We start from the raw sequence: 11,706 nt of genomic DNA, 5'->3' as shown, positions 1-11,706 counted from the left end.
AACTTTTGCAAAAAAATTTTTTTTAATACGAAGAAACTTTTTTTCTTATTTCATATACTAAATAAATATTATACTGATAAATATTATACTGATGACCGGTTGTCTTTAGATTACAATTACTAATTTTAGTACAGTAGTAATGGCAGAATAATTAAAATATAATAATCTCCTTTTCTTTTTCTCTTTGAAAATTTATTGACAACGATGTCATGAAATTAACTAAAAAAATGTATTAAAATAAATATAACTTATTGACAGTTTAAAAAGCGTGCAGTTACTATAACTAACGTATAAAAATAAACGTATAAAAAGCAAGAAGAAAAATAAAGTTTCTTTTCGTGATTTTTGATAACACGCATGATAAACGGCTATAAATGATCCTGAATCCCAATCGTGTCACGCGAGTTGTTAGCGCAGCTTTTCGCGCATCGAAAGCAAAGACGATCTTTAAGAAAAACGAAAGAAACTATCTGGCTTTTCAACCCCGATATGCTTTTGTCGACAAAGGGCTAAGTTATCCTCGTCGACTTTTCTGGATCACGTTGATGGCTGGAATACCTCAAAGACTTCTCGTTATAATCGCACGGTGACGGAATAAGCTATTAGTAAGCAGACTGGAGAAAGCAGGATGCTGTCTTTCTGAGAAGCGAATGTGAGCGAACAAGCGTAACATCGACTTACAGAATTTAAAGCATTGGTAACGAGTATTGCAATTCAAGTACACAGCTCGTTTCACATAATTGCCTTATATATCTACAAAATAAAATTGCTTTTGCGTTAGTTACCTTTTCCGTTAGAAAATGCGATGACTTTACAAAGGGATAGTATACTCAATACACATCAATTTACTAAACGTTAATAATTAATTTTATCAATATACGCCGCGAGTTAATATTTAAATTTACCATTTAGATTATTTTTATTCCGCTGTTCAATTTATAATGATCATAATTAGAGTTTGTTATGATTTAATGCGATATTACAATTTTGCATTTAACTTTATTAATTTTGCACAATTTACAGCTTGTATATTTAATCCTTTCAAAACAACAAATGTGATTTTGTCACATATAAAATCATTATTTTTGAATAATGAAGAACTCCACTTAATTATTTTAGTTAAAATCTCTGGTAATGATTTTATATATATATATATATATATATATTAGGAAATAATTTTGATTTAATAAATTAATTATTAAATTATCATTCATGTGTTAATTGCAAAAGCAATATAAAAAGAATAACGGCCAAATAAAAACAAAAATTAAAGATGATAAATTTAAATAATAATAAATAATTTATTTTCTAATGATTTAAAAAGACATGGACATTTGTAAAAAAATTGTACTCCGTTCATTCATTTATTATCTACCCACTTTAATTAACGTTAAAATATTCTTAATTTTAACCTTATATTTAATATCATTAATATTAATATCTTTATTTGTATTATTATTTGGATTAATATTTATCTTAATGAAACTTAAATAAATAAGTCGAAACGTCCTTGTATTTCTAAATCATTAGAGAATAAAATTGTTTATTATTATTTAAATTTTCGATTTTCAATTTTTGTTCGTTCTTGACCGATACCCTCTTTATATTGTTTTTCTGACCTACATGTTAGCATGGCATAATTATCAATACAGTTCAACAAATTATTAAAACAGTTAAACGTTTATTATTTTCGCACGTGCGATATTTATAACGTTCACGGTTAACATCTTTTTTTATACGATAACTTGATTTGTATGATAACTCAATAAGTCTTTTATGCTAAAAGTATTTAACTTAATCGACCATGCACGGCTTACCTTGCATAAATGTTTCAATATCGAGATAAAAATATGCTTTTTACAATAAAGAGAGCTAACAGACCAATGAATAAAAGGCACGTGAAATTTTTGATAATTTTATACTTCAACTTATTTAAGAATAACCATGTTTTAATAGAATATTTATTTAATCCGGTGTTTTTTGCTTAATAACGTCTTCTAGATTCATATCATTTGAAAGTTTCTGCACTTTCTCGTGCATCGGTATGGAATATTTATGATGACCGTAAAAAATGATTATATAAATGTGAGAATATAATTAATTCACTACAATACCAAAATTGAAAAACATTGAATATTATTCATTTTATCTTTGAAACTTGCAAATTTTTATAAAATGGATGAAATAAATCCGTAAGTCACATACGGTTTCACGGTATGTAGGTACACATATCAGCTTTCAACGTTAAACGTTACGATTAATTTGTTTAAAATGATATAGAATTAGCTTCTCGCGAGATATAGCTTTAATCCTTTATATACTATTTATATAATGATTATACTAAACGTTGTTGCGAGCGGTTTGAATGATGTTTATTAATTGAGCGCCATGATAAAATGGATTAAATACCAGAACGGTAGCATTAATAGCTATCTCATGGTATTTAATTTTGATCAATGCATCGTTTAAATTGTACCATCGGTTACGTGAATAGTCAAACTAAATTACACTAACTGACTATATATAAGTTATTGTTCTCACATAAAAATTCAATTATTGCCCTTATTGTTTTAAAATAAGTATATAATTAATTTTAAGAAATTGTAGGGAAGATAAAAATTTTTATAAAATAATAGATAAATAATTAACAAAGATTCCTAGAATATGCTTTAAAAATAAATCTTGATTCATTCTAATGTGCGTAGAAAGAATTTTTAAAATATATGTTAAATTAATAATATCCAAAAATTTAAAAGATAAAGTATTATTAATAGAGTTTCTGTTATGTTTGAGTGAATATATATAATTAATTAGATTGATTATTAAAGGTAAGATATGCGCATTTTGGATATTTTTCTAAACCACATCTCAGTTTAGAGCGCGGTGAAAAGTTGGAAGGCTGAATTTTATTAGCGAGTTTCGCAGCAGCGTCGCGATTCGTCGACGCCCGACCGCGTGAAATACGAGCCTGGGGAAGAACGTAGAACGAAATTAATCTCCGGTCGGCAACGGAAGCGCAGCCTGGTTATAGAATTGGCTGAGAGCCGGCTGGAGTACTAGGGTGCACGTTGAAAGAGCCAGGGTACGGCACGAGAACGTCGAATGTCGCCTGGAATGAAAATTGGTATAGACGTCGCTCACCTGCACGGGCCCATATTGTATGACACTGCGAGAGATTCGGATGATTTATTACGTAATATCACGGCCTCGGGCGAAAACCCCTGGCCCGCTTTTTCTTTCTCCCCGACCTTGCGTTCCCCGCGCGATCCTGCTGTGTGTTCATACTTGTCTGTGTGCATGTATATGTTTTCCACCCGCTTGTATTATCCTTCTCCTTTCTATCCTATCGTTCCGTACACGTTGCGCATGAGACGTCGATTGAAAGTGTGACGTTAAAGAATCCATTGACGAGATTGAGAGATCACCCGTATAACTCTGTCACGTTTATTTTCAGAAGGCGCTGATCGATTCGGACGTTTGGTGTAAAGAACGATCTTTTGTTTCCTCTGTATAGCATTGTAATTATAAGGACGTTATTCTTTGTCCATTTCTTAAAATCTATTAGATCTTTGATTCCTTTGTCAAGGATATATTGAGTCCAGAAAATTATAGAGGAAAAATATTTTTCTCGTCTGGTTCAAATCTTGTACACAATCGTATACAGTATTAGAAATTATTATTGGTTATTATTATACCTGAAAGAAAGGAGCCAGTTTTAAAAGTGAAAAGTTAGTTGTGAAATATCACGATATATCTAGGCTTGTATAGTTTACAGTGCATTCTGGAGACATCCATCAAAATTATTTCTTTGTCTACTTGTAACATAGCCACTAATTTTAATTATTAATATAATATTAGTGTAGTACTGTATTACTGTAAAGCTGCAGTAATTTTGCAGATAGCAGACAGTAATATAACTATAACTATGTACTCTTCACGTAATTTTCACGAGAAGTATGTTGATACTAATTTGTAACTTTAGTCTAATTTGGAGGCCTTAAATATGAATTTTCAAATGATATAATTGAACTAAATTTGATAACAAAATGTGCGCATGTATCATACATGCAAAATTATATATACTGTATACTAGTTGATAATTCCATATTTCCTTCCTATTCTATAACTACATAATCTTTTTTCTTCTTTTTCTTTTCTTTTCTCTTCTATTTTTTTGTAAATTTATTTGTTTTATATGAAAAACTTCTTCCTAAAGCATAATTGGTCACTCTGTGGCTAACAAATTTGTATTAAAAGTAGATATGTCACATGAATATCTACTGTGTATATTATATTTCTCTCTATAAAACAAAATATTCTATAATTCCCTTCCTCTTTCTACATATAAAATAAACCGTCATTATGTTGCTTTTTATCGTTCCATAATAATTCCCTAAAGTTCACTTGACATATATTGCATATTCGCATTCATAATAACACGAATGATGTAGAAATTTGCGGACAAACAATTAAATTTAAACCACGAGGTAATTACCTCTTTAGTAAAATTAAATATGTGTTGCAATTATATCTCATCACTTGATATTCTTTCTCATAGTTGTGTTCATTCTCGCCAATCTCGCGGGACGCGATTATCAGCCAACGAGCACAGGGCAAACGTTATTCCCCAATGATCGCGCGATAATGCGAAACGTGCGCAATCAGCTTGCGATGGTATGTACTGTTGTAAGCATCGGTCTAGCGTTAGCGATGAAATGTTGCACGCGGCTGCGCCGACGAAAATTAGGAGCATTTCCCAATTTTCGTCTGGATATGACGTGAAACCGCCGTGGCCACCGGAATCAGGAATGCTCCCGTACGTGATAGCGTTACCGATTTCACCGCGAGCAAACCGCGGCTGCAAGCGGAATGATAACGATGCCGCACTTATCTCTTCCGCCTGCTCTTTATGTTTCGAAATATCCAAAGATATCCAAAGATCTGAAATAATATTCGGCATTTAATCTTTATAAAACCATCCGTTTTTTAACTCTTCTACAGCAATTTTAAATAATCTTATGCTCAAGAAACCGCAATTAACGGATTTCACTTTGCGTTTATATCGAAAATTTATTTTCCGTTATATCTATTCCAATGATTAATTTTTCTATGTATGAAGGAATTTATGAATTTACCAAAATTTTACTAATATCGCTTGACGAAACGAACTATCATTTTAGTTTCGCGTTTCAACGTGAGAAAAACTTGAAATGTTATACGATTGTCGAATAATAGACGTATTGCATTGTGTGGGGGATTTCTTTGGTAAAATTAAACTTTAGAAACTGTGTGTAACATTTCTAAGACATATAATATATAAAACTTTTTTGTTATTCTCAATATTCAAAAATAAAATAAAAAATAAATATCTAAAATTATAAAAAGAAATTAAATGAATAATAAAAAGAGCAATGAGTTTGATAAGATATAAATGCCTGGAGCTCATTGTTCTTTTTACTTATTAAAAAATGAAAATAAATTATAATATCTATTAATTATAGAATTTAATATTAGATGAATCAATAACTTTAATTTTATCCTAAAAAATCGAGATATATCTTAACCCTAGAAATGTAATTGAAAATTGAGTGATAAGTTGCTATCGTAAATTTTATATATCAAGAAAATAGACCACTCTTAATTAATGTAAATGAATTTTTCATATATTCCATACTTTTAACGATAAAATAATATGTAGTATAATTGTATATGTGTCTTTTCATATATTTAAGTAAGTGCATAGTAAGATTAGAGCCATTTTTTCTTCTTAATCCCTTGGATAGACTTCAAACCCGCCTAAAAAGGATCACAGTACCATGAATAAAAAATGAATTGAATGATCCGGTTAGCCTTCTTGGCAGAGGAAAGTTCCAGAGTCACTTCAATCGCTATGTAAGTTTGTCAGTGCGTCTACTTAAGGGTTAAATATATAATAATACAAAATAATACAAAACTACTTAGTAAAACACTGAAATTAGTTTTGTTGCTTTCTATTATAATATTGATCACCAGAAAGTTCAAATTAATATATAATATAATGGACAGAATTTTTAGATGATCTTCGCTTGTTTTTAGCATGACAGATTAAATCTCTTAATAACTAATGAAAGTATAACTTTGCGTTCAACCATCTCACTTTCTTGTAAAATTTACATATTGATAGCATTCTAGAGTTAAGATAACTTATTTTCACCCACACACAATATATAAAAGAAAAACATATCATTTTACTTGTATTCTATTTGTACATTCCGTACGATATCTTGCGAGAAATGTTATACCGATACATGTACACATATCATTATGGAAGATACTTTTGATCTCGTAAATCAGCGATGAAAATTTCATTCGTCGGCTGGTGCGATGCAAATGCGACTGGGATTGCAACGCGCCACGCCGCACATCAAAAAGATTCGCTTTGCTCGTCTAGCCGCGCGACAGACGCGAAATATCGCATTCAGGTGAGGGTGGTGGAATCGCGGTATATCAAAGATCTTTCCTTCAATCTTGCTGAGTGGTACGAGTAATTTCACCGCGAATAACAAGCACTGCCACTATTAGAACCGCCTGGCTACTCGGCAAAGTGTCTCTTTTTTTTCGAAGGCAGTCGCGCCCTCCCGACAGGGAGGTTAAACCGATTTTACAACATTTCGGGTGCGTGCCGCATTCTGCCTGGCGTTGCATGATACGATTTCAGACGTCAACCGGTTCAAAGGACGAATCGGGAATAACGTTCAAAGCCGGGACCAATTGGGACCAATGCAATCTCGTTCCATGACGCAGCATGGATGTGCGACTGATCGACAGATTTCAGCGTTACATCGAACTTTTCAAATAGAAAAGGTAAAAATGAGAGAATCAGTACGCGAGAGAAACTATTGTACAAAGAAATGTTACTTTATTATATCAACAAGAGGGAGATATTTTATTATTCTATATAAAAGTAATAATAACAATATAAGAAACTTGTGCCGATTTAGGAAAATTATACATACCATATAATTCTCTCATACGATGTGACGTGAAAAATTGTACAGCCAAAATGCAGCAAGATATTTATTCTATATTACATATAAGGAAATACTTTGTTCTATATTCTTAATATTATAATATAATTTCGCATAAATAAAATATTTAATAATAAAGCAAAAGGATTTTATTCAAAATGAATTTGGACTTGAAAAATCTTTTGCATTAAGTTGAAGTTTAAATTAGTTCCGTCATTATTGCGGTACATAATAATCATGTCTGAATTTAGTAACCAACCGACATAAATGCACGCGGTTGATTTTATTGTATTTTGCTTGATGTAAAGCACGCCTCTTGATTTATAACTATATAATATGTTTTGACTAACGAAGATCTTTTTAATGAGAAATTCTTTAAAAGCTAATCATTCTTTAAAAGCTTGAGTCGACATAGATTATTTAGCTAATACTAAAAACATCAAGAAAAGCCTTCATTTATTATAAACACACTTTCTAATTTGTACGTTATAGATTCTCTCTTTGTGATTATATTTCAAGTTAAAATTAGCAAATTCCACTTGAAATTAAATGTTTGATATGATTATCTTATTTGTTTAAGGTTCCGAGGATTAGTTACTAAAAGATTCTTCTTTTTTACTCATTTACTCATAACTTGAAAATTGTTCTTTAACATTTTTTCTAAGAAAAGACACTAAAGAAGAAATTATCTTTCAAAAATAAATTAGTTCTCTATAAAACTTATAAAATTTTAGTTTATTCTATTATATTCGTTTAAAAAAAACAATAAGCATTAAAAAACATAAACGATAAGAGTGTAATATGTAATTGTCGATTTTAATGTACAAAATTTATAAAAAATATGATTTATAAAAAAATATAACTTATAAAAAATGTTTGTCAGATTAAAAAAACCAGCATGTCTGTAATATGTACACAAACTATTACGTATATATTTATATATCAATCTATAAATATTAAAGAAATAACGTATATTCAATAATATTAAAAATCTAAAATTATGCGTACTTATACAAATTTTAGATTTAGAGTTAATATTATTTAATATATGCATTGCAATTAAAAATATATATCAATACGCATCATTATTTTTGAAGCATAAATTCGATTTTTCAATCTATTAACAATCCTTAATAGAGTTCATTTTGGCTACTTACCTAAATCATCATAATATAAAAATTATATTATGATGATTTAAGTAAGTAGTAATATAAACAATTTGTATTCAAATAAGTTAGAAATAAGTTAGAAGAATAAATTAGAAATAAGTTAAAAGAACTAATTTTTATTTTGTTTTAATTAAGCTGGAAATAAATAAAGGTTTAAATTAAAAATACTACAAATATTTATTACTATAAGATTATTTGATCAGTAATTGATATATATTTTTAGAATCTACTTATATTTTACTTGTATCATTCTTTAATCTTTGATATTGCACGAAGTTGATATGTTTAGTAATAGGTATCATACGTGACACTTTGTATTAGCTTACAAGCATTAATCTAAATGCTTTATTTAAACGAATCCCATTGGCAGCTAAAAAATTTTATTAATAATATTAATTTATTAAAAAATTTAGCATAATTAATAATATACACACAAGAAAATATTATCTGCATATTTTTAAAAAATTATTATTCTAAAATATATTTATAATAATAATTTTGTTTGATATATGCAAACATTTGTATATAAATACACATTTATATTCATTATATATATATATATATATATATATATTTATAATATACAAATATCTATCATTAATTAATTCTTCTGTGGGTGATAATATAACACATACTATACATTTTACTCACATTATATGTTTGATATACTTCTTGATACATATTGTCCCTTGAATTGCGAGTCACAGCCGCAATTAAGGGTCTACAGAAAGAGAAATAATTCTCCAAAGTAACAAAAGACCAATTTGCAAAAACAGGCCAAAATTTCGTCCTTATTCTGTTCAAACAAAAATGTTTATAATAATTAATATATACTCTAGTTATTTGGAAATAAATAATTTTTCAGTATTAATAATAGTGTAGCCTGAATTAAATTAATACTATTGATTTTATTATAATTAATTTTTTTTATTTATTTGTTTTTATTATAATAATTATTTAATTTAGTAATAAGCTAAAATAACAAATATTTAATATTATTATATTCCGTGTTTTAAAATCTTTTTTTAGTAGAATCTTTGATATATTGTAAATCATTCTTACATATAAAACTAATTGATTATAAAATTAGTAGCATATAAACATAAATAAATGAAGAAAAATCGTTGTTTACTTGAGATAAATTGGCAAATATGAGAATATCAACATGCTTATTATTATCAAAAAGATTAATTGCCAAATGTCTCCATCCATTGATAGATGCAAGGGATCCGCGTAATGAGATCGTCTTATTACAGTGTCTTTTATATAAACTCTTGATTTGTTGCTTTCAGTGTAATTTTTGTGCTTTCCATTGTATTCTACATATTCGTTATTTTTATTCCATGTTTCGTAATTCTCATTTTCCTTTGCTAGCACGTATGCAGTCACAGAAACTAAAAAACATAATTGATAATTTATTAAATGTCTCTTTATTGATAAAAATATTGATAAAAGTATTTCTTTATATCAGAATGTAATCAAAGAATTAATTTTATTCTTTCAAGTCTCATAAAAGTTTATTTTTAATAAATTAATTTAATTAAAAAACAAATTTTTAATCATAATAAATTAATTGCTAATATAATATTAATTATATATTCATTATTATCTTGTTATATACATATACATACATATATGTGTGTGTATATATATATATATATATATATATATATATATATATATATATATGAAACACAATGATAATAATTACCTAATAAAGTTATGAAAATGATGCTCCTTAATATTTGCATCGTAATATACAAATATTACGATGTTAAACTTATTTACGTGCCTATTTTAGACTTCTTTACGTCTTGACTTTAAATAATTAACAAAAGATCATTTGTCTTTTATCAAATTATTTGTTGCCAGAGTCACAATGCTGTATCATCTGTCGAAAATCCTACCTATAATCATTAAATATTGCTGAATTATCTTGTTCAATAACTTATATTTAATACGATAAGAGGAAAGAGGACTTTTAGAATGAACTTAAAGAAATATTTATTATATAGAATAGAAAACGACAAAAAATAATAGCAGAATATAATTAAAGAATAATTAAAGAAAGAATTCAGAACGTTTAATAAATTTCTTATTAAATATAGAGATATCCATTAGGAGAAGATGATTAAAAATGTAAATACTTAAAATTTAAAATGATTTGAATAATACAAACGGAATGAGGTTGTGCGAAAACGAGCACATAATGTTTACTATAATTAATTAACAAGGTCACGACAACTGAGAGGACTTTAATATCGTTCAATGTATTTGGCAAATTATATATGTTTCGATTGAATTTCACACAAATCAATGATTCAGTAATTTGATAACGCGGAATAATCTTATAAGATTTCACATAAATAGCTCTCAATTAATATTATGAAACCGTACAGTAACTGCATTGCTAGAAAGACAATGAATTTGTCAATCATTAAAACATGAAATAACTTGTTAAATCGTTAACCTATAATAGAAGAAGAAGAAGTGACACAAAATTGCAGGAATAAAACTAGAAATAACATGACAGTTATTATATAAATAATAATTGCTAGCGTCTCGAGAAAAAGGGTTCGGGTTCTAACTCGATGGAATAAACCGCAATGTTGACGCGTCGGCGATTTTATTGTACTAAAAATTATAATAAATAACATCAACGTTTTCGCGAAAAAAAAGATATGAAGAAAAGTTCGATATTGCAACTATTCAGTCAACTTGAACAGAATTAGCAGCTTTATTAACTCTTCACTATATCGATATCAATATTAATTTGTTCTTCTTACCAAATTAAAATCCGTTTGATTTCTGTATATTTATAACATCACAACAACGACGAACGAATGACTCGTAAGAGACAAGCGTGATTCTTGTTGACGCGTTTGACTATAGTTCATGTGAATCCAATTGGCTGTCGGTGCTGCGCGCGAAATTGTTTACTCTAAATGCCCGTGTCAGACTAAAGATTGGGATTCAAATCAAATTTAACCAATTAAAAGAAAAAAAATAATATCAAGTTTCGATCTTTGCTTTGATTAGTCAAATTCAATATTTCAGTCTCAATTTTAATCTCAATATCTAGAAAGAATAATTTTGCTGAATTATTTAAAAATTTACATAGATCTGAAAATAATTTTATTAAACACAAAAATAATTATATAAGAAATTCAAGCTCATGAGTAAAAAGTTTTAATATTCTAGCAACTAAATTAACAATTAATATTCATAATTATTTTAATATTAATAATTTAATATTATATAATAATTCAACAAAATTAATTTTCAGATTTGTATCTAGCTAAATTTTTATTTCAAACATTTTTTTCTTTGTAGTCTGATACAGACATTAAACAAGAATCTCAAAATTATTATATGATATTTTTCTTTCTATTTATTGAAAATATTATTATTGGAGCTATCTGTTTATTCTGTATAATTGCTAAATGAAGATTATATCTATTTTTTCTTTTTTAAATTCTTTTTATCGTAATTCTAAACTCGATTATATCAGCATCCCTACGATACGTGTA

At 27.9% G+C, this 11,706-nt stretch overlaps 1 protein-coding gene across 1 annotated transcript; it reads right to left on the bottom strand.

The window, feature by feature from the left end:
* Positions 1-8,525: 8,525 nt before the first annotated feature.
* Positions 8,526-9,927, bottom strand: LOC105621364. The gene is made up of 4 exons (XM_012202829.1): positions 9,888-9,927; positions 9,309-9,570; positions 8,828-8,972; positions 8,526-8,546 (listed from the first exon to the last, which is right to left on the bottom strand). Exons 1-4 carry the CDS (start codon positions 9,925-9,927, stop codon positions 8,526-8,528), a joined length of 468 nt encoding a protein of 155 aa, XP_012058219.1.
* Positions 9,928-11,706: the final 1,779 nt, after the last annotated feature.

This window comes from Atta cephalotes, assembly GCF_000143395.1.
Source record: "Atta cephalotes unplaced genomic scaffold scaffold00033, whole genome shotgun sequence".
Lineage (NCBI taxonomy): Eukaryota > Metazoa > Arthropoda > Insecta > Hymenoptera > Formicidae > Atta > Atta cephalotes.
The sequence above is the reverse complement of the archived record's forward strand: the minus strand, read 5'-3'. Positions and strand labels throughout refer to the sequence as shown.

What these genes read in the sequence shown, in the direction of transcription:
- LOC105621364 (XM_012202829.1), bottom strand. Translation starts at nt 9,927, where the DNA reads ATGCAAATATTAAGGAGCATCATTTTCATAACTTTATTAG. An exon ending in TATTTGCCAATTTATCTCAA is followed by an intron (nt 8,973 to 9,308) that starts GTAAACAACGAT and finishes TTGTTTGAACAG; the next exon opens with AATAAGGACGAAATTTTGGC. An exon ending in AAGTATATCAAACATATAAT is followed by an intron (nt 8,547 to 8,827) that starts GTGAGTAAAATG and finishes AAAATTTTTTAG; the next exon opens with CTGCCAATGGGATTCGTTTA.